The sequence below is a fragment of the Pangasianodon hypophthalmus genome, chromosome 4 (genome assembly GCF_027358585.1).
Source record: "Pangasianodon hypophthalmus isolate fPanHyp1 chromosome 4, fPanHyp1.pri, whole genome shotgun sequence".
Lineage (NCBI taxonomy): Eukaryota > Metazoa > Chordata > Actinopteri > Siluriformes > Pangasiidae > Pangasianodon > Pangasianodon hypophthalmus.
In genome coordinates, this window is record NC_069713.1 from 9,205,170 (window position 1) to 9,229,059 (window position 23,890).

The window sequence follows — 23,890 nt, forward strand, 5'->3', positions numbered from 1 at the left end:
CTATTGTAGCTATTCATGATTCCCTCCACCTTGATAAAAGCCCCAGTTCTGGCTGAAGAAAAGCCCTAAAGCATGATGCTGCTGTACACAGGAGATGCACTTACAATTTGTTGGATACATTGTAATTTATACAGTTAGGTCTGGAAGTATTTGGGACAATGACAGAGTTTTTGTGATTTTGCCTTTATACACCACCACAATGGATTTGAAATAAAACAATCAAGATGTGATCGAAGTGTAGACTTTCAGCTTTAAGAGGGTCCACAAAAATATAGCATTTACCATTTAGGAATTACAACCATTTTAAGCAAAGTACTTCCATTTTCAGGGGCTCAAAGGTATTTGGACAAAGTGACATAATTGTAAATATAACCATAATTTTAATACTTGGATGAAAATCCTTTGCAGTCAATGACTGCCTGAAGTCTGAAGCCCATGTTCTCAAAGCTCAAATTCTAAGTTTCCTCCCTGGAGATGCTTTGCCAGGCCTTCACTGCAGCCACCTTCAGTTGCTGCTTGTTTGTGGGTCTTTCTGCCTTCAGTCTTGTCTTCAGTAAGTGAAAAGCATGCTCTATTGGGTTGAGATCAGGCGACTGACTTGGCCATTGAAGAATATTCCATTTGTTTGCCTTCAAAAAGTCTTGAGTTGCTTTCGCAGTATGTTTAGGGTCATTATCCACCTGCAATGTGAAGCGGTGTCCTATCAGTTTTGTAGCATTTGGCTGAATGTGAGCAGAGAGTATAGCCCTATACACCTCAGAATTAATCTTGCTACTTCTGTTGGCAGTCACATCATCAATAAAAACCAGTGAGCCCGTTCCATTGGCAGCCATACATGCCCATCCCATAACACTGCCTCCACCATGTTTGACACATGATGTGGTATACTTTGGATCATGAGCTGTTCCTTTCTTTTGCCATACTTTTCATCATTCTGGTACAAGTTAATCTTGGTTTCATCAGTCCAAAGAATTTTATTCCAGAACATGGGAGGCTTTTTGAGATGTTTTCTGGCAAAGTCTAATCTGGCTTTCCTGTTCTTGAATGTTACCAGTGGTTTGCACCTTGTTGTAAACCCTCTGTATTTACATTCATGAAGGCGTCTCTTGATTGTAGATTTTGACAATGATATGTCTACCTTCTCCAGAGTATTCTTGACTTCTGTTGATGTTGTGAAGGGATTTTTCTTTACCAAGGAAAGGATTCTGTGATCATCTACTTTAGTTGTCTTCTGTGGTCTTCCAGGCCTTTTGGTGTTGCTGAGTTCGCCAGTGCATTCCTTCTGTTTAAGAATGTACCAAATTGTTGATTTGGCCACTCCTAAAGTTTCTGCTGTCTTTCCGATATGTCTATTTTTCAGCCTAATGATGTCCTCCTTCACTTGCATCGGCACCTCTTTGGACCACATATTTAGAGTTCCCATGAACAGCTACCAAATGCAAATCCAATGCTTGAAATCAACTCCAGACCACTTATTTCCTTAATTTGTCATGAAATAACGAGGAAACTGCTTATCAGTCAATTGTCCGATTACTTTTGAGCATGTAAAAATGGAGGGACTCTGTAAAAAATGGCTGTAATTCCTAAACGGTTAGTGCAATATTTTTGCTAAACCCCTTGAATTAAAGCTGAAAGTCTACACTTCTTGATTTCTTCATTTCAAATCCATTGTGGTGGTGTATAGGGCCTTTTTTTTTTTTTTATGAAAATTGTGTCACTGTCCAAATACTTATGGACCTGACTGTAGTTCTGGTCAACTAATTTGATTGGACAAGGAGTGTTCTAAGAGTGCTAATATTTAGCATAACAGCCCTGGTACATTTCACTGTTTGTATCACTCTTCTTGTCTATGTTCTCTACATACAATTCTAAGCCTAACAATAGTCAACAATAGTAACAATAATTTGCTAGTTACACTGAAACCATTACTACACTAACTCCTCTCTTTGCTCTTAAGACAGCCTCAATTGTTTGCAGCATGGATTCCTTTGAGATTCTGGTCTCAATTCCTGCAGATTCCTGCACACCATTACATCATCTCCACCAGCCTGGACTGTTGACACAAGGCAGGTTGGGTCCATGCATTCATGCTACTGGTGCCAAATTCTGACCCTACCATCTGTGTGCCCACTGCAGCCTCAGCTTTCTGTTCTTGGCTGACAGAAATGGAACCTGGCGTGGTCTTCTGTGGTTGTAGCCCATCTGCCTCAAGGTTCGATGTGTTGTGGATTCTGAGATACTTTTCTGCTCACCACAATTGTACAGAATGGTTATCTGAGTTACTGTAGTCTTTCTATCAACTTGAACCAGTCTGGCCATTCTTTGTTGACCTCCCTCATCAACAAGGCCTTTCAGTCTGCAGAACTGCTGCTCACTGGATGTTTTTTCTTTATTGCACCATTCTGAGTAAACTCTAGAGACTGTTGTGTATGAAGATCCCAGGAGATCAGCAGTTATAGAAATACACAAACCAGCCCATGTGGCACCAACAAACATGCCATGGTCAAAATCACTGAGATCACATATTTTCCCCATTCTGATGGTTGATGTGAACATTACCTGAAGCTACTGGCCCATATCTGCAAGATATTTTGCATTGCACTGCTGCCGCACGATTGGCTGAATAGATAATTGAATGAATGTGTAGGAGTACAGGTGTTCCTAATAAAGTGTTCAGGGAGTGTATATCAGCACGTCTGTAATTTGGTCATAGGTAATTACAGTGGCAAGGTAATTACAGGTAATCACAGCAGCAATAATACTAACAACCAGAGTGATACAAACAGTGAAATGTACCAGTGCTGTTATACTAAATATCAGAGGGTCTTTGTACAGCCCTTTTGCACATGATGTACTCGTACCACTGCAACACACAACCATGTCACTGCTGTGCTTAGAATGATGCACAACCCAAATAATATCTGGGCAGAGGTAGTTCTTTGGCCCCCCTTTTCACTGGAGAGGGTAGAAGGGGGCTGATAAATTGTGCACAGCAATAGACGTGCTACACTCAACGTGCACCTTAAGCCCTATGTGTAAAATGTAATACTGTATGTAATTTATTATTATTTATTTAATATTAACACACCTTTTTGAGATCTCCACCAGCAGCTCAGAGCAGCAGTAACAGCAATAAGCAAAATGAAAGCAGCTCCTGCTATTATAATCCACACCAACTGTGATTCACCAGCTGTGAACACAACATAAAGTAATAAATGGTGTGATTTCTGCAACCCTGTCTCACAAATGGAATAATTGGAATTTCATATATAGTATAAAAGGGGCTACTACCACACTAGTGAAGTATTCGTTAAGAGTTAAGACTGAGAACACAGAGCTGAGGATAAAAACTGGGATCCTTGAGCTGTGAGGCAGCAATGCTACCCACTGTACCTCCTTTTTTTTTTTAACAAAATAACTGTTTTTGTTAAAAAAAAAGTAAAAAAGTGAGAAAAAAAGGGAGTGACCAGCCAAATGTCCTCACATTACACTGTTAGATATTGGAATATCAAAACTTTCAGGTATTCCTATCCTAGCATTTGGTCCCCAGCAATACATAAAAACATACCCCGTCCCCTCCTCCTCACTCCCCAACCAAATTACATACTTGCCAATTCATAAATCTTACTTATTGTACTATTTTCGAGCTCTTTGCTTTCAGGACAACTCAGTGTCTCTGCAGCAGAACTGGAGCTGACGTTGTTAGCTGCAGTGCAGTTCAGTGTAACGTCTCCTTCTGCTGGTGAGAGACTGAACTGAAGCTGAGCTCCACTTGCAGTCTTATAGCCGCTCCACATGTAGGAGACACTCTCAGCTCCAAGCGCTGCACACGTCACATCAACATCACAGCTGTTTGTGGCCACTTTCCACGTCTGATTCTTCTCAATCTGCACAGCTGTTATGGAGTCTAGAAAAAAAGAACATCAATGCAACAACAAAATCTCAGCTAACAGAGAACGTTGCCAGAATGTTCAGTAACATTTTCGACCGGTTTTAAGGTTATGCTGTAAGGTTACAAAAATAACTTTTCTATAACACTGTGAGACCCTGAAAAATAATAGTTTCCCACAGTTTCTAAAGCACTACTCACACATTGTTCCCAGTTAGACAGTATTCTAGAAATATTTTTGTTAATGTTCCTACAATGATGATGGAACATTTGTAACATTACATACAAACATTCCCAGAACTTTTGAAAACATTTTTGATTCAATAATCTTGGACAAAACAATCTTGGAAAAAAAGTAATTCATAATGGATATGTTTTCTTTCTTTCTCTCTTTCTTTCTTTCTATTATTATTTTAAAGGTGTACATTTAATTTATAATAATCTGACTCACTTTGAATATAAACTGTAAATGTTTGTGTTGGATACTGTTCTTTAGTTCCATCTACAACCACTGAGAATGTCCCAGAGTCTTGGGGTTGAAGATCTTGTAGAATTACTCCAACTTTATCATTATCCTCCTTTAAACGTCCAGTGAACTGGGAATTCTGGTGTGAGTACTGGCTTTGAGAGTATTCAGCAAACTGTTTCTCATTGTAGAGCCACTGAACTGCTGACACTGATTCGTTTGGATATTTCAGTGTTAGATCCAGGGAGCTCCCAGTAGCTCTATACACCGTCACTGTGTTTGTATCAGCTAAAACAACACACACACCTGCAGAAGGGCAAAGTATAACAAATATCAGGATTCATGTCAGAATTCTTGGTCTATTGCTGTGAAGTGAAATTCGTCATTTAATCCACTATAACAAATAATATTTTGAAAAACTACAAAGACAAAAAAAGCATTTCTCAAGCCCTGGGCCTTTCCTAGACTGCAAAATTATGGTTATCAGTGTATTTGAAGGAAATATCAGGTGAACATCCCAAGTATGTGTAACATTTCTAAATGCAAAATGTTATTTTCATGTCTATGATCCACAGGCTATGCCTATTATGCGACTACATTAAAACTAAGCTCTTTATAAATTTATATTCTTATAATTTGCAGTAAGAAAATAGCTGGTACAGACAGTATGTAGTTCACATATAGCCACTTTTTTTTTTTTCACAGGTAAGGCCTGAGATTTCCTGAACCTAACCATTTCTTTTTCTGCAGATAAAAAATAATAAGAGCAGACATCCACATGAGTAAAAGGTTGAACAGTAGTGGTGTACAGTTAGTGTAGTGACAAATGCCAGTCCATTTCTCATAAGGGTATAGGATAGTTTGAAGCTAAAATATTTCAAGCTATCTTTTCAGCATGATGTTTACTATTTAAAAATATTCAAATTATTAGTAATGCCTATATTTGGACACATCACTGTAATTTGATGTATACCTTTAACAAAAACTTTAAGCAGTTATCCAAGCTATGTATCTTTTGCATTTCAGAATATTTCCCAAATGCCATGAAAAAGGCCCTGACTTACAAAGTTATGAATAAGGAAGCTTATTTACTGTAAATCATTAAAAACTTAATTTGCCACATGTGTAAAAAGTGTCCCATATTTATCTCTGTACATACCCTGAAGAATCCCAAACATTAGAGCTCCAAAGATGGAAAGACAATATCCATGATAGTCCTGCATTGCTGCGTTAGTGAACGACTGTTTCGTCCTGCTGCAGCTCGACTGAGACTGTTGACTCAACACTAGATGAAGTCCAAGATACCAAAAACACTTCCTCACTGACTGTGTGTCTAAGATCTCTTAATCTATAAGTGTTTGCTGTGGGTGGCAGTAAAGGCACAAAAGTGAAGCTACAGTGTTGTATATAATATCCTTTTCACATATAGTGTATTGTCTGAAAGTGGTTTAGTGGCTTTCTCACTTCTCATGAACTGTGTCGTGGACAATCTCTGTGGTTCTGCTAAAACACGCACAGCTTCATAAAGTACTAAAGCGCACTGACACAAGGAAACATATTTGGGGTGTTTACTGTGTTGTTATAAGTTTCTCTTATGAATTCTCTTTTATGAACACGTCATCACTTTTACTGCATAGGCTTGATTGGTGTCTTCTGATGATTTGGGTAAAATTCCAGGCAAGTCTTTTACAAGACTTCCACATCCGGCACTTCTTCCTTTCTGAATGCCAGGAACTCACACCATCTCCAGATAATAAGCAAGCAGATGAGGAGAAATGTAGTCAAATTTATACATAAGGAAGTTTCGCTGTTTCATGTAGGCTGAAGTGATCCTGATCTGACACCAGTTCTGTTGTTTTCTCTGATAATGCTGGTGAATGGGAAGTTAAATTCTCGAAACTGACCTAGAGTCAGTGCAGTGGCCACCGGGTGGTTTGCTATCTCACTTCCTGTTGAGAGCTGCTGGGGGTCTGTGTACACATCGAGTGAATGCTGTACTGGTGACCACAAGGCTTCACACACTCTGCTTCAAATGTAATGGAGGGTATATATGTGCAAAAGTCATTTATACTTTTACTGCATGTACGATACTGAAGTAACAGAAGTGCAAGAGGTAATATACTTTAACTGATTAAGATCCTTTTTATTCAACATGACCAGCTGTAGGATGCAAGTACTGATGTCATGACATGTACATAAAAAACTCCTAGTAATTATTCTTAGTAAATTTTTTGTCATACATAAAAAGGTGGGAGTGGGTGTGTGTGTGAAATACATAGACTTATACATAGACATTTACTCATCTTTAATGGAATAGAGAACTGGCTTTACTTTCTGCTTGTATGAATGTGTATATCATGCAACCGTGTCTTAAATGCACAGTGGAAGGAGATTGTAGGCCAGTAAAATGCTGTTTCTTATTCATAGGTCAAAAATGCAAACATGAATGCAAATAAATTTCATAACGCTGAAGAAATCATGAGGTAATGATATAAGATTCATTACAAAGGAGTGACGGTTATTTCTTCATCTTCTGTTTGAAATGGGTTACTGTGTCCCAGGGAATGAAATTTAAGGCCTAATCATATCTGTGAACTAAAAATTGTTTTCAAATAATTTCAATATTCTAAGCCAGGTGACAGCAATCTTTTCTGTGCTATGTGCCTATTTACAATGAAAATAAGATCGAAGAAATAAAAGAGATAGAAGAGATAAAAATCAGTCCACCCATCCTTTGCTGCTGAAACAGGTGATTTGAAGCAGTGTGTGTTGCAAACAAGGACAGACTATTTTTACACACAGCATTAAGCATTTTAGGAGTTACATGCTCGACTGATTCAGCTTCGTCTCTCATCTTTGAGTGATATCTTTGTGCTTCATTTCAAAATGACGCTGTAGATTACGTAATGCTCTGTACTTTTGTATGGTCTGAAGTAAAGGCCACAGATTGTGAGAAGTAGAAGTTAACTCATACTAAGGACATTAACCTACTTGAAGTAAATCCTAAGCAATAAGTATGACTGTTGCATTGTTGATGAAACAGTTTTCCAAAATTCTGCACCATCAACTGCACTCCATTTTCATATTACAAGCCAATACCCTATAATAATACCTTTGCTAAATTTCAAGCTTGTGTTTAAAGAAATAAACCTACATTAATGTTGCAACTCAAGTAACATTGGTTTGTTTTCATAATCTACAGTCTTACAAAGGTGTAATGTTATGACAGTGCCATCTTTCACCAGTCTTAGTTTGCTTTTATGGTTTAAGAATGCCCCAACCCCCCGGCGCTGGGGACAGAAAGACCTTGTGAGGGTGAAGCGGGCCTCACAGGGGAAACAGTTTGAATCATCTGGCTTAATACATACACATAAAAATGTGACTAGGGACCAGTATAGTAGACACAGTAGATAACATTCAAAAGTTGAGCTTCTAAATGGAAATATTGTATAAACCTTTCACTTTATCTGAAAGCTTTAACCTGAATACACTGTACACACTCCTGAATCAGCTCATGATGCTTTGCACAGCAAACACACAAGTGTAATTAAGTAAAAGTGCAGTGCAGGGCTCATTTATGACAATAATTATGTTTACGCCTTAACTTTCATTTCTCATTTCCACGGGCGTGGTTTGACACTGATGAGTCATCTCCCAAAAAGTAACATTACCAAGATGCCTCAGGCAGTTTCCTAATAACACAAGCTGTGTTTTACCTGCATTTATACAGCAACTATGACACTTTCTAAATTCTGGTTGTGCTTTATCTGTGCTAAAAATGGTGGTCTTAACTCCCACTTCTTGCTATCCGAGCCAAAACTGTTGAAAGGGGGTGGATTTGTAGGAAATACAAGAAGGAACTGAAAGCTGTGAGAGTATTGAAGCTCTTCAGAGTCAAAACCTGTGGATCTATATGTGTAAAACTGTGATAGTATGTAAATATTAGTGTGCAAACATATTAATTGCATTCACCAATAAACTTTATTTAATTCGTCTCACACATAATAGATCTTTCCATTCTTAAATTCAAAAGAGAATACATGTATTGTGTTCAAAATTGTATTTGCATAATACTTTACAAAACCCTGCCTGTATTTATGTTGTATGAAGTATGGCCTAGTTCACACTAACAGGGGTAACCATGGAAACTCACCTTTTCTTAGCTGTACTGCCTTTCCATTCACACCTTAACCATATGTCAACTGCAAGCTGGTAAATCTACACTGAAGCTCTAAGAAACACTAGAGCCAAAACCAGTATCTCATTCAAGCAAAAAAAAAAAAAAACCCCAAAAACTTTCAGCTAGAAAAATCTGATCAAGTATTATATTTTAAAGACCATTTGTCACAGTGGAGGCTCAGTGTTTTCATAGAAGTACAGCTCCACCTTCTGGTGGAAATTAGATATTAAATTTCAGTTCTGTATAATATGCAACGGGTGATGCAAGGTGTACAGTGGGTAATATATTAGTGATGAAATGTAATCTAATAAAGTACATAAGTAACAAGTAATATAATTATCTCTTACAAAAAAGAGGCAAATTAAAATAGAATTAACTTAAAGTGCATAAGGTAATGTACCATTATTTTTCCAGAAACATGGACTAATGCTGCTGTCCATTTATGAACAACTAAACACTGCATGCCAACAGGTTTCTGGTAAATGTAGTGAGTATTTTGATTTTGATTTATATTTCAATTCATCATTCAACATTTCACAAAATGACATGTAACAGTATTTCCATTTTGGTAACACAACCTTAATTTTAAATGAAAAAAAAAAAGCTATTTTATTCGGTGTGTTTTTGTAAATATTTGACAAATCAATACAACATTTCACATAATAAGTACAAAAGCTTCTCCTCTTCCTCAGACTTTTTCTATAACTGAAATGTCATAGTCCACAAATGCAATAAATCATTTTATATAAATGTAAAGATAATCTGATTTCAAAATCTTCCTCTGTTCACAAGTACTTGATCATATTACACAAACCAGATTACATTTAGCCTATTACAACACAACATGATACTGTGTGCAGTAAACATGGCAGGGACTGTGTACAAGGACAGATGAACATGAATATGGTTTGGACAGTCCTATTTCCTAATGAGAGGAATCACAGAGAGCAGCAGAAAACAACAAAAATGCTGTGTGACCTCCAGATACAGATAAATATACAGCGAAACAAACAGACTTTGTGAAGAGAAAAGGAGCAGAATACTGCAGTGGTGATAGATGTGGCAATCAAGTGACGACAACATACAAAGGAAAAAATACAAGAATCTGGTGAAATACAAAAGAACTGGAAGAGGAACCAGAGAGATTATCTCAATAGTTATTAGTGCACACAGTGTTTTGTCTCCTAATCTGGACAAGAAGCTCCAACATTGAGTCCAGAAAAGTGCAAATATAAGAACAGTAAAAGTATGCTGTGCACCTGAGGTCTGAATGTAAATTAATGTATTATTATCAATAATAAAAACGTAAACTGCAAAACTATAAACCGAGTTAAAAAAAAAATGCTGCTTCACAAAACTGTAAAGGTCTGAAATGGGAACCAAAAACACCCACGAGCTCATTCTTCAGTTACGGTTACAGCAGGCCGGCTGTTATAATGACCTGTGAATGAAGGAAAGTAATAAAGAAAGTAAATAAGAAAGAATAAAACATTTGGGGTTGTGCTGTTATATGAAAATAATCAATGCCAAAGTTGTAATGCGGCCTGACATGTTAAAGAATGACATGTGGAATGCCCGTTAAACAAGGAAGTTTCTGTTATCAGTTACATTATACCGTAACTATAAACAGTTGTTTCATCACCAGCCTCTCGGTATCTTTCACCTGATAATAAGATGAAAAAATGCCGCTTGTTATGTTACCAAGAAAACAGAAGATGCAAAAGTCCTCTGTCCTGAAGACCTGGTTGAAAACTTTCTGACTGTTACAAAGCACTGACACTGAAGACTTCTTACATAAATGTTAAATGAGTCTGTGTGAATGATTTGTTAATATAGAAGCATTTATTAATGTATTAATGTATAATGTATTAGAATTAGTGTATTAAAATTGTGATTTTAATAGTACTATTGTCCGAGCTGCCCCAGCAAACATGCCCACATTGGGCCTCGCTGGGTTTATGTGAATGTGTTTGGGGCTGTTAAAGAAAATTATGCTACACCTCCTGACTGATCAGACTTTTGAACAGCTCTTTTGTATAAATGGATAATAATTAACAGTAATTCTTCTAATGTATTATTTTTATGTAGTTCTTACCCCGAGCTCTGTAACATTTCACACCCCGAATGATGGTCGCCATCAGATACGGAGAGGCCGCCACTAGACTACTGATCAGTTTAAGCACTGACAATGGAACTTCTACATGTGAGACAAAACACACACACACACACACACACAATTCAGTGTATAGACATTTTGTAAACCATGTGTGGTTAAAGTTTAGTTTGAGACTATGGTGTTCACTCACCAGAAGGAAAAGTGTAATTGTACCTGGTTCAGGCTGTTCAGGGCTACAGCTCAGTGTCTCTGTAGCAGAACTGGAGCTGACGTTGTTAGCTGCAGTGCAGTTCAGTGTAACGGCTCCTTCTGCTGGTGAGAGACTGAACTGAAGCTGAGCTCCACTCGCAGTCTTATAGCTGCTCCACAGGTAAGAGACACTCTCAGCTCCAAGCGCTGCACACTTCACATCAACATCACAGCTGTTTGTGGACACTCTCCACGTCTGATACTTCTCAATCTGCACAGCTGTTATAGGGTCTGAATGAATGTTAAAAAAAACAGTAAAAAAAAAAAATTAACAACCATCCATCCATCCCTCCCTCCTCCCAACCATCCAAAAGTGGATTATAGGGATGTGATTTTTGTCTGTGTTTTTCTGTTATTTGTTACAGCGGTGGAAATCACAACACACTATTGCTGAAGTTATATTTAAAAATATTATTTATTATCAAGTTGTTATAGTTATTAGCCTGTCTGTCTGAAATATTCATGTACATGTTTAAATGATGTTCATGGGGTCTGTGTCAATCAGTCAGTCAGTCAGTCAGTCTTGCTCTCTGTGTAACTTTGTAAAACTGTAAGCTTTTACTGAAAACATATAGTAAAACACAAAGCCCTTCATCACCTGCATAAGCAAAGTCCTTCTGTGACTGTAGGAGAAAGAAACCTTGCATCCACATGTTAAGAAAGACTATTGTCTGAAACTTCCTGTTTCGCTCCTCTAAGTTTAATTTCTATACTCATTACTGAAGTGCAGTTACTCACTGGACTCTTCAACAAATGTATACTCACTTTGAATATAAACTTTAAAATCCTGTGTAGGATACTGTCGTTCAGGTCCAACTGCAACAATTGAGAATGTTCCAGAGTCTTGTGGTTGCAGATCTTGTGGAGTTACTCCAATAATATCATGGACACCTTTTAATCTTCCACTAAATTGAGATACCCGAAGTGTGTAATTACGGCTTGGAGAGTAGTCAGCAAACCTTTTGCCATTAAAGTTCCAATTAACAAATGACACTGAATTCTTTGGATATGTCAGTGTTAGATTCAGGGAGCTCCCACCTTTAAGCACCATCACTGTGTTTGTATCAGCTAAAACAGCACACACACCTGCAGCAGGGGAAAACATAATCAATATCAGGCTACATGTAAAAAATAATGTATGACTGTTTGCACTAACTTAAAGGGACCAGAGCAGTTGAAAGGCCAACACCAAACCAAAGCCTTCATCTGAACAACTATAACAATGACAACTACGATTACAAAACCATTCATAGTTAAATATCAGGTGACCGTGACAAGTGTGTGTAACATTTTTATACATTTTATTTTCATTTCTAAATGCTTAATCTTATTTATATTGTCTCTGTGTCTGTTGCCCACAGACAATGCCTAGCAACATTACAACTAAAAATTTATATTCCTAATAATCTGTAGTAACCAAGAACACTGTAATCCCATTTAAGTTCAGGTTCCCCAAATCATTTGAGGAAATGCATTGTCTTAAATGAATTAAGTTTTGAAACTCAGTTTTTTCAGTTATTTGTAATGCTATACTGTGTTGAATTCATGTGACTCTATACAGACAAACATACTTTAACAGACAAACCTTGAGTATTTATCACTTAAAACACTGCATTGCTGTAACATAAAAAGTTATGTTGAAGTAACTGCTGCAGGGAGCAGTACTTCGTAAACAGCCACATTTTCTTTTCACATATAATGACTGAGATTATCTTTTTTTCAATAAAAAAACAGACAGTTACACAAGAAATATGTTTCTGTTAATCTAGAGCCAAATGCCAAATATATACATACATATTTGCCATTTAGCGCAAGATTAACAGAAGCATTTGTATATATATAAAACAATCATTGTAATTCAATGTCCACTTTTAACAAATAAAAATTTAGCAGTTATCCAAGCTGTGTATCTTGTGAAATTTAGAAAAATTTCCATATATATTATGTAAAATCATTTGCCCCTGACTTGAAGTTACCAGTAATGAAGCTCATTTACTGTAAATCCTTTAAAAAAGCTTATCATGTGTACTAAAAGGTACTGTATTTCCATACATACCCTGAAGAATCCTGAACATCAGAGCTCCAGAGATGGAAGCACGGTATCCATGACAGTCTTGCATTGCTGTGTTAGTGAACGACTGTTTTTTGCGGGTGCAGCTCGACTGAGACTGTTGACTCAACATTAGATGAAAACTGAGACACAAAAAACACTTCCTCACTCACTGTGGGTCTGAGGTCTCTTAATCTATAAATGTTTGCTGTGGGTGGCAGTAAAAGCAAAAACAGGGCATCAGTGCAAAGTCTCTGAAATTCTCTGTATTCTCTGAAAGTGGTATAGTGGCATTTGTCACTGACATGCACTGTGGTTCTGCTAAAACACGCACTGCTTATCAAAGTGGATAAACGTGCACTAACCCGCATGTTTACTCTTTTTACTTGTGGTCAGTTGCTGAAAGGCCAGAGGAGGAAAGAACTCATGTAGACTTGTGAAAAGACATGTGCCATTTTTAAAAAATCTTTTCAAAGAACTGATCATGTTCAGTAAAGAGATTAACACTGCACAGGACCTTAGTTGCTGTATGTATGACGTAATGCAAACCATGTAACTGCATCTACATGCACAGCATCTGCAGTGGAAAGAGATTGTAGGCCAGTAAAATGTCTGATTTACATTCACAGATCGTCATAAAGAGTTTTCACCAAGAAATAAACAAATGCAGATTATTGCAGAACAGAGGAAAAATAGCATTTTAATGATATGCTGAACAAATAAGGGTTCATTACACATGGAAAGGGCCATTGCAACATCTTTTGGTTGAAATGATTTTCTGTTTTTTTCAGAAAAGTATTCTAGGCTTTTGAAAACAAAAATTACAGGCAAATGTAGGGGCTGTGTAATTTAACATTTTAATTTAAAAATAATAAAAAAAGATTTACAATTTAATGCATTTAAGTCCTGTGTCCAGGGTTTGAGAATATTTTGTGTTCTGTGCCAGCTTATAATTTACAAAAAATAAATTGAATGGCAATTTGTTTTTTAATGTTGTTACAGGTCGATTTAAAAAAACAAAACAAACAAAAAAAAAAACAATGCATTAAGCAATGGCTTTGGCAAAAGTGTATTAAATCGCTGAGAAAACACGTTTGGAAAACTGCCTTTAAGACCAGAATGGTTGTTTGTGTTTGGATGCGCCTCCTGTCAATCATTTTATAGACACTTAACTCTACAGCACCACTGTAGATCCTGGGGGATACCCACTTTTAGAGATCTAACCTTGAAAAAAAAAAAGACTTATCTAACCTAATGCACCTTTAATGCCAGTTTATTATATGATATTATATCTATAATATTATAAAAATTTGCAATTTAATTATTGGCTATTGCTTTTCAAATGGGAATGTTCCCATTTGATGGAAATGCTTATGCTTTAATTTTATTTCTAAGCTCAAATAGTAATGTGACAGAGTAACTGTTAAGTAAGTAACACTATAGTTACACTATAGTAACAATAGTAAGTAACACTGTGCTTGCATTTCTCTTGAGGTACAATTAAAATATTAGTAGATGGATGACACAGCTCAGATATGGGAAGCTTAAACCATATTCAACTTAATTCAATTCTTTTCTATCTGCATAGTGCTTTTAACAGTAAATATTGTCACAAATGTTTTGCAGAAATGTATATTTAGATTCCTAATTAACAAGCCAGAGGTGACAGTGGAAAAGAAAAAACTCCCTGAGACAACATGAGGAAGAAATCTTGGGAGGAACCTGATTAACAAAGGGAACCCATCCTCATCTGCATGAGACTGGATAGTGTGATTATAAATAATTAAAATACACTATATAAATATATAAATGTTACTGCTTAGGAAAAATTGTATTTAATGCACATGAATTAGACTTTTTGTAGCAGAAGTCTGTATTAGAAATGAATATGATCTTGCATGATCCAATAAAAAAAGATGTGCATGTAGGACAATTTTTACCTCATGTGTGTTGTCAGACATGAAGACCGCAGGACAAAGAGAAATCACACAATCCAATACAACTACTTAACAATTAGCAGTTTCTCTCTTTTTCCTCTATATTCCCCACCAGAAATTTTTGTAAAGCTTGTATAGGGTGTAGTTACAGACTATGATGTTCACTCACTGGAAGGAAAAGTGTAATTGTACTGGTTTTGGTGCTACAGCTCAGTGACTCTGTAGCAAAATTAGAGCTGATATTGTTGGCATAATGCTGCTAGCTTTGTGAATGCAGTGTTTATAGTGGGAGAGACACTTAGATTATATTCTCAGCTGTTTACACTACCTGATATAGGGTCTTGTGTTACAAGCTGTTGTTACCGTAATACCAGAGTGTGGTGACATAGGATGCTTCCTGTAGTTTCCCTGGTTGAAAATACAGATGGTAGTAAGAGAAAGTTTACTGTACTTATAGTGTCTGTAGGAAATGAAGACAACTGGGCTTTTTTGGGTAATGAGATTATGTTAAGGCTGTGGTCCTCGGCAATGTGGTGTGGTCCTCTGTAATGTGCACAGTGTGGCTGTTCAGGATCAGACACTATACTGTTGATTCAAATTGTCCTCTTTCCAGAAGAGTCTCACATGTTGGAAAATGTAAAGTTACAGCTTTACCTCTGATTGTTACAAAGCACTGACACTGGAGACGCCTTCCAAAAATGCTCCTTCAATTAATGCCAAAACAAGCACATTAATAATAAACCTGTGATTTGAATTACAACTGGCACTTCATTCAATTCAAGTGCATAGGGACTGTGTATTCCAGAACAAATACAGATTTTATTCTAACTGCTATCTGCTAAATGTAATGAGTTGTAAAACTCAGGAGATGTGTGAGGATCAATGTCCAGTAGGGTTATTAATAAATATGAGTCCAGTATCCAAAATTAGAGTCAGAAACTGTCCATGAACATGAATATGGTTTGGACAGTTCCATGTCCTAATTAGTGGAATCACAGGGAGCAGTAGAAAAGAAAAAAAATCCCAGATACAGTCAGATTACTGCAGTGGTGATAGATGTGGAAATCAAGTGATGGCAACATACAAAGGAAGAAATGCAAGAATCTGGTGAAATACAAGGGGCTGGAAGAGGAAACAGAGAGATTGAAGAAACTGAGTTTTCCCAGCAGTCATAAGGGCGTGCAATGTCTGTATGAGAATCCGAGCGCCAACATTCATTCCAGAAAAGTGCAAACATAAGAACACTGTGCCCCTGAGATCTGAGGGTAACTGAAAATATTATTTACAAAAATAAAATCATGCAAGATATTTTTAAGCAGAGGTGATTTTTTTTTTCAGCTTCAATAAACTATAAAATTGTGAAGCAGGAACCACAGAGAGCCAAGTGCTTATTCCTCAACAGCATACTGGCTGTTATGATGACCTGTAAAATAACAAAAAATATAATAATAAATAGATAAGAAATAAAATGAATTAATCTAATGTTTTATCATGGACTATTTATTCATGGACTATTTATTAATATTTATTATTTTATTATTATTATTTTTATTTACCCCGAGCTCTGTAACATTTTACACCCAGAATGATGGTCACCAGCAGATACGGAGAGGCCGCCACTAGACTACTGACCAGTTTAAGCACTGACAATGGAGAAAGCACACACACACAAGTGATTCAGTGTATAGAGATTTTTGTAAACCATGTGTGGTTAAAGTTTAGTTTGAGACTATGGTGTTCACTCACCAGAAGGAAAAGTGTAATTGTACCTGGTTCAGGCTGTTCAGGGCTACAGCTCAGTGTCTCTGTAGCAGAACTGGAGCTGACGTTGTTAGCTGCAGTGCAGTTCAGTGTAACGGCTCCTTCTGCTGGTGAGAGACTGAACTGAAGCTGAGCTCCGTGCGCAGTCTTATAGCCGCTCCACAGGTAAGAGACACTCTCAGATCCAAGCGCTGCACACTTCACATCAACATCACAGCTGTTTGTGGACACCAGCCACGTCTGATACTTCTCAATCTGCACAGCTTTTATGGGACCTACGCATACATATATACAGTAGATACATATATGTAAACACACAAATGCACATACACAAATAGGTAAATGTAACAATACACCGACAAAGCATTGATTATTTTAATAGTTTACTATTACAGTTTACTTATTTTAATAAAAAGGCTCAGAGTAAAAACATTCAGTCAAAATGAATGGACTACTAGTTGGAAACTTTCACAATAAATGTGTTTGTGTAATTGATTATTATAGATTTTAATAATCATACTTACTTTGAACATAAACTTTAAATATTTGTGTTTGATACTGTGGTTTAATGCTAACTGCAGCCACTGAGAACGTCCCAGAATCTTGGTGTTGAAGATCTTGTACAGTTACTCCAACTCTATCATAGTGCTCCTTTAATCTTCCACTGAACTGGGATTCCAGGAGTGTGTAATTTTGGTCTGTACTGTATTCGGCAAAAATGTTCTTATTGAAGGTCCACTGAACCAATAACACTGATTCTATTGGGTATTGAAATGGAAGATCCAAGGAGCTCCCAACTTTGAGCACCTTCACTGTGTCAGCCAAACCAACACACACACCTGCAGCAGAGGAAAACATAATGAATAGCAGTATACATCAGAAACCTTTATGTCTGCTGGTGTTAGGCTTGTTTGATATTGACTTTTCGCTGATTTTGTATTTCCAGTTTAAGCATAGTAGGAGGCATAGTAATATTACGAGCTGTGCAGTCGGGAACTGTGCCAATCACTAAATCTCAGCTGGATAGTGGATTTTGAAGTGATTCTGCAGTAATGAGCAGTAAACAGTTAAAACATAACAGCATATTTTGATGTAATCTTTTTACACATTAGTTGTCTAATGTTCACATGGCTGATATTTTCACTGCTGTTGGTGCTTACAGGAGAATGCAGTAGAGCACTGGTCAAAAAGAAAAGAAAAGGAAACAAAACAAACCAGTGGATTTAATCACTTTCTAATTATCATCACCATTAACATCATCACCATTAGTTGTAAAGTGTTAAATCTGACACTGCATTGTAGGCCTATTTAATCTTTTTGGGTCACCCATTTTTTTCCGCTTTTGACCAAAAACTGAAAGAGCCATTTTGGTCATTTTTTTTCAGTGGCATCTCTAACAAATATAGATCACTGATATTAAATATATACAGTATATCAGTCATGGCAAATTCAAACCCACACACCAGCAATATTTCCAAATTCATTTCAGATTTCCCAGGGCAGGTGCCCAATAATCCCAGTCAGTAATCTGTCGCTGGACACAAAAATAACAAGCACATTTGAGGCCTGTAATATTTCCATGACATGAACAACACATTTCAAAATTCCCCTATGACCCCCAAATGGTCTAAATTTTTGCTCTATCCCAACTCACAATGCAGGGATAGAACAAGAATGTGGACCATCTGGGAAGTCCCGAGGACTGGTTTGAAAACCACCAGGTGTTAACACTTGATGCAGGTGTTTGCCAGATATAAACAAAAAGACATAAAAAGACATAAACACAGTATAAACTGCGTCATTCTCATTCACATCCATGCATTGATATAAAGACATAAATACACATAAACCTCAACTATAAAGCAGTGTTGCTGTGTTTTGTTTTGTCAGTGTGAAATTCCTCACACAGTTAATCAGACTTTATGCCAGTATGGATGTGTTCAGGATGTGATGAATGATTACTCAGACATTCCTCAGCCATTCAGTGTCCTTACAGAGCACTCTCACCAAGAGCTCAGTAATATGACACACTCCATAATCAAGTTCCTTAAAGATTACAGAATGGTTAAGATACATTTATTAATCCTTGCTCAAGTGTCACTATAGGCAATTTCCTAGTTTGTTTAAATTATTAGTCTCTAATCTGATGTCACAGGTGTTACCTTCTATTACACTTTATGTATCATATCATTTGAGGTATACTCAATTTAACCATATCGTTTTCTGCACATAGAGAATGATAATAGCAGGCAGTTACATGAGAAATAAGTTGAACAGCAGTGGTGTTCTGTCAGTGTAGTGGCAAATGGCAAATGTCAGTTAATTTCTGACAAAAGCCAAAAAACTTCACTTCTGAAATTTACTGAATGCAAAATGGTCAATGCATTTAATAACTCTGATGGCCCAGGATAGTTTTGAAAAATGCCAGGATATCTTTGTAGCATGACATTTTCTATTTAAATTTTCTTTTTTAAATGAATGCCTATTTGAACGAATGTAATTTGATGTGCACTTGTAATGAAAAAAGCAGTAATCCAAGCTATGTATCTTGTGCACTGACCCTCAACTTACAAAGTTACAAAGAAGGAAACTCGTTTACTGTGAATTATTAAAAGAGCTTAATTTGTTATATGCATTAAAAAGATCCCATATTTATCTCAGTACATACCTTGAAGAAAACCAAACAGCAGCACTCCAGAGAAGGAAATACAATATCCATGAAAGTCCTGCATTGCTGTGTTACCTTACTACTCTTTTGCCCTGCTGCAGGTCGACTGAGTCTGTTGACCCAACCCTAGCTGAAGACAGCAAAAACACTTCCTGAGGATACTCAATCTATAAATGTTCACTGTGGGTGGCTCTAAACGCAAGAAAAAATGTACCAAACAGTGCTGTATACAAAGTTGTCATGGGTAGTGTATTCTCAGAAAGTGGTTTAGAGGTTTTCTCACTTCTCATGAACTGCGTCACTGAACACGCACAGCTAATAAAACGGTTAAACGTGCACTGACCCCCAAAAAAACATTGACATTTACACAGAATGCTCTGGCCAGTATTTATATTGCAAACCATTATGATCTTAATGTAAAATCTCAAAGCCAAAATGTATTATTTATCAGCAGATCTTTAAATTTAAAAAAAAAAAAAATTAGATATGCTGCATTCATAAGTATTCAACCTCTTCAGATTAGTACTTGGTAGAATCACCTTTTGCTGCAGTTACAGCTTTGGTTTAGACCATGATAACTTCCAGTTTATATCTGAATACAGATACAGATTATGGATATTTGGAACACTAAACATATACAAATACACATACAAGTATCGTGTTGCATCCCTGGTAGGTGATGTAAAAAAAGATATGCAGTGGGCAAACTTATAATTTGTTATAATTTTTCAAACAGTGTGATTTGCAGTGTAAAGTGTCATAATAAGCAGCAGCACATAATATTTAAACATCACATCCATATTCTCAGCTGTTTTCCTACCTATTGAAGGGTCTTGTGTTACAAGATGTTACTACTGCAACACTAGTGTGGGGTGATACAGAATGCTCACTATAGCCTCCCTGGTAGAATACAGAGAAGTTTGTTGGAGGTTTGCTCCCATTATAGTCTCTGCAGGACATGGAGACACTGCTGGGATTTTTTTTGGGTAAGCAGATTGTGTTAAGGGCCCAGGTGTGGTCCTCTACTATGTGCACTGTTGCTGTTCATGATCAGACACTACACTGTATATCTTCATACTGACATTTAAAAAATGTTTAAAAAATAAAAAACTTTCAAAAAATGCTAAATAAACAGCCCCTTACAGAAAACTTCACCCACCACATCAACAATTACACACTTTTTTTTTTTTTTTAAATCAGTTTGTATGGAGTGTGTGGCTTTCAGCTCCCTGTGTAAGTGGTTATTATATAACAGCTAATACTGTTATATAATACTATATAATATAGCTTATACTATAAACAAAAATAAACACTTCATGTGAACTGGTATCTGCTAAATGTAATGAGTTGTAATGTGTGAGGATCCATGTCCAGGAGGTTCATTAATAAATACAAAAAAGCCCAGTATCCAAATTAGGGTCAGAATCTATCCAGAGGTCATTCACAACAGTCCAGAAACAGATGTCCAGAGCAAATCCAGAGAATAGTCAGAGAATAAACATTTCACATACAAAGTACAAATGTTTGCCCTCTCCCTCCTGCTTTTTCTAAAATTAAATGTTCTATCAGTCATAGTGACATCCAGAAATGTAATGAAGCAGTTTATATAAATGTAAAGATACTCTGACTTTAAAATTGTCCTCTCTTCACAAGTCTTTGATCAGATTTTGCAAACCAGATTGCATTTAGTCTATTACAACACATCAGTCAACATGGCAGGGATTGTACAGGGACAAAAAAAAACATACATATGGTTTGGACAGCCTTATTTCCTAATGAGGGGAATCACAAAGGGCAGTAGACAACAACAAAAATGCTGTGTGACAGTACAGCAAAGCAAAAACAGTACAGCAAAGCAAACAGACCGTGAGAATGAAAACAGAGCAGAATACTGCAGTGGTGATAGATGTGGCAATCAAGTGATGGCAACATAAAAAGGAAGAAATAAATGTATGTATGGAGATAACTATGGTACCTTTTTCGTGCAAATGATAAATTAAGCTGTGTGACCTCCTGATAAAGTCAGATTACTGCAGTGGTGATAGATGTGGCAATCGCAAACAGGAAAGTGCAAACATAAGAACAGTAAAATATACTGTACCCCTGAGATCTGAGTGTAAAAGAAAATATTATTTACAAAAATAAAATTATGCAAGATATTTTAAGCAGAGTAAATTTTTTTTTTCAGCTTAAATAAACTATAAAGCTGTGAAGCTGGAACCACAGAGAGCCAAGCGCTTATTCCTCAATTACCGTTACAGCATACTGGCTGTTATGATGACCTGTAAAATAAAAAAATAAATAATAAATAGAAAAGAACTAACATGAATACATCTAATGTTTTATCATGGACTATTTATTTGTGGACTATTTATTAATATTATTATTTTATTATTATTATTTTTATTTACCCCGTGCTCTGTAACATTTTACACCCAGAATGATGGTCACCAACCAATATGGAGAGGCCGCCACTAGACTACTGACCAGTTTGAGCACTGACAATGGAGCTTTTACATGTGAGACAAAGCACACACACACACAAGTGATTCAGTGTATAGAGATTTTTGTAAACCATGTGTGGTTAAAGTTTAGTTTGAGACTATGGCATTCACTCACCAGTAGGAAAAGTGTAATTGTACCTGGTTCAGGCTGTTCAGGGCTACAGCTCAGTATCTCTGCAGCAGAACTGGAGCTGACGTTGTTAGCTGCAGTGCAGTTCAGTGTAACGTCTCCTTCTGCTGGTGAGAGGCTGAACTGAAGCTGAGCTCCACTCACAGTCTTATAGCCGCTCCACAGGTAAGAGACACTCTCAGCTCCAAGCGCTGCACACTTCACATCAACATCACAGCTGTTTGTGGCCACTTTCCACGTCTGATTCTTCTCAATCTGCACAGCTGTTATAGGGTCTTAACATGTGTTTAAAAAATAGGCAAAATGAGGAATGAGTGCAGTGTTATTACACACCCACCTAACCTATAACATGTGATTAGTAGTAAACACTATAATAAATAAAAAAATATATATAGAATATAGAATAATAAAAAAATATGACATTCACTATAGAAATGTATTGGTTAACTATAATAATAATAAAGGTCACCTTCAATATAAACTCTAAATATCTGCGTTGGAACCTGTCCTCTAGTTCCATCTGCAACCACTGAGAATACCCCAGAGTCTTGGGGTTGAAGCTTTTGTACAGTTACTCCAACTTTATCATGATTCCCTTTTAATCTTCCACTGAACTGGGATGCTGGAAAGGAGTAATTACGGTTTGAAGTGTAATCAGCAAAATGTTCCCCATTGAACTTCCACTCAGCGAATGACACTGTCCCATTAGGATATTCTGGCTGAAAGTCCAGGGAGCTCCCAGTAGCTCTGAGCAACATCACTGTCTTCTGATCAGCCATAACAACACACACACCTGCCACAAGACATATGATATGAAGTTGAAATGATTCTTAAAAGTCCATACGTACCAAGATTGAAGCCCTTACATAAACCATTATACCAATGACAATCCTAACTGCAAAATAATTTAAAACCTAAACCTCTCAGTTCTACTGTCCACAGGCTATGCCCAGCAACTACAGTAAAACTCTTTATAATTGTATCTTAGAACTTGCAGTAAACAAATAGCTGGCACACAGAGAATTTACTTGATTAACAGCCACATTTCTTTTTTTCAGAAAAGACCTTAGGGTTTTCTGAGGCCAATCTTATCATTTTTTTCTGTAGATAGATGATGATAAGAAAATGCTAAGAAAATGATAAGAGCAGATAGTTACATGAGAAATATTACTATTATTATTAAATAAATATTATTTACTATTATTTTGCAAGTGCTCAGAAAAACAGAAGTAATGTTTACTGAAGTAATGTTGAACCCATGGCATACTAATCATCTTGGGTTCTACCAGTTCAGTCTATATGAAGGCTGATGTGACTGCATTTACTCTGCATTGGTGTGTAACTTCTGGATTGAATCATTAAAGGTGTTAATGACCATTAAGTAGTAATGATGATGTGTACTTTTTTAAAGGTTTAAGATTTGTGTAGTTCATTTAACTCAGTTTTCAAGAAAAACATAAAACAAGCTACGGAGAATTACTTACATTTTTTAGGAGAATAATCCTTGGTGTCATGTAAATCTTACTTAAAATATACTTAGTTAAATTTACTACAATTTTTGTGTGGAAATTGTTAACACACTTTTCTTGAGCAAATTTCAAGATATCTTTGCAGCATGACATTTTCTATTTAAACCATTATTATTATTATTATCATTATTATTATTATTATTATTATTATTAGATGTGCACCTTTAATGAACAAAAGATTTAAGCAGTTATCCATGTTGTGTATCTGTAGCATTTCTGATACACAACAGATTTATCTCTGTACATACCCTGAAGAATCTCAAACAACAGCACACCAGAGATGGCAATATGATATCCATGAGAGTCCTGCATTGCTGCGTTAGTGAATGACTGTTTCGTGCTCCTGCAGCTCGACTGAAACCGTTGACTCAACAGTAGAATAAAGCTGAGGCTCAAAACCACTTCCTCACT

General features: G+C 36.6%; 2 protein-coding genes across 5 annotated transcripts in view; both read right to left on the reverse strand.

Annotated features, from left to right (window-relative positions):
• The window catches only part of LOC117596993 (SLAM family member 8), a 12,625-nt gene extending 6,522 nt beyond the window's left edge, over window positions 1–6,103 (reverse strand). Inside the window, exons 1-4 of the mRNA XM_053233775.1 lie at window positions 5,515–6,103; window positions 4,341–4,661; window positions 3,629–3,907; window positions 3,089–3,190 (exon numbers count right to left, since the gene is read on the reverse strand). Coding sequence (XP_053089750.1) covers window positions 3,089–3,190; window positions 3,629–3,907; window positions 4,341–4,661; window positions 5,515–5,578 — 766 coding nt within the window. The 5' untranslated portion in view covers window positions 5,579–6,103. The remainder of the gene's footprint in view (window positions 1–3,088; window positions 3,191–3,628; window positions 3,908–4,340; window positions 4,662–5,514) is intronic.
• Window positions 6,104–8,331: 2,228 nt separating this feature from the next.
• On the reverse strand, window positions 8,332–23,834 carry LOC113526753 (SLAM family member 8-like). 4 transcript variants are annotated; one of them, XM_053233409.1, is made up of 7 exons: window positions 23,728–23,834; window positions 22,420–22,743; window positions 21,959–22,225; window positions 21,728–21,826; window positions 19,317–21,598; window positions 11,939–11,986; window positions 11,684–11,805 (listed from the first exon to the last, which is right to left on the reverse strand). In XM_053233409.1, the coding sequence occupies exons 1-5, from the start codon at window positions 23,789–23,791 to the stop codon at window positions 21,555–21,557; spliced, it is 798 nt and encodes a 265-aa protein (XP_053089384.1). In that variant the 5' UTR covers window positions 23,792–23,834; the 3' UTR covers window positions 11,684–11,805; window positions 11,939–11,986; window positions 19,317–21,554. The 4 variants fall into 4 exon arrangements, with proteins under 4 accessions (XP_053089383.1, XP_026770083.2, XP_053089384.1 ...); XM_053233408.1 differs by lacking the exons at window positions 21,728–21,826; window positions 21,959–22,225; window positions 22,420–22,743; window positions 23,728–23,834 and adding exons at window positions 8,332–9,976; window positions 10,631–10,732; window positions 10,865–11,131 and having other exon boundaries at window positions 11,666–11,986; window positions 19,317–21,548; XM_026914282.3 differs by lacking the exons at window positions 19,317–21,598; window positions 21,728–21,826; window positions 21,959–22,225; window positions 22,420–22,743; window positions 23,728–23,834 and adding exons at window positions 8,332–9,976; window positions 10,631–10,732; window positions 10,865–11,131; window positions 12,957–16,276 and having other exon boundaries at window positions 11,666–11,986.
• Window positions 23,835–23,890: the final 56 nt, after the last annotated feature.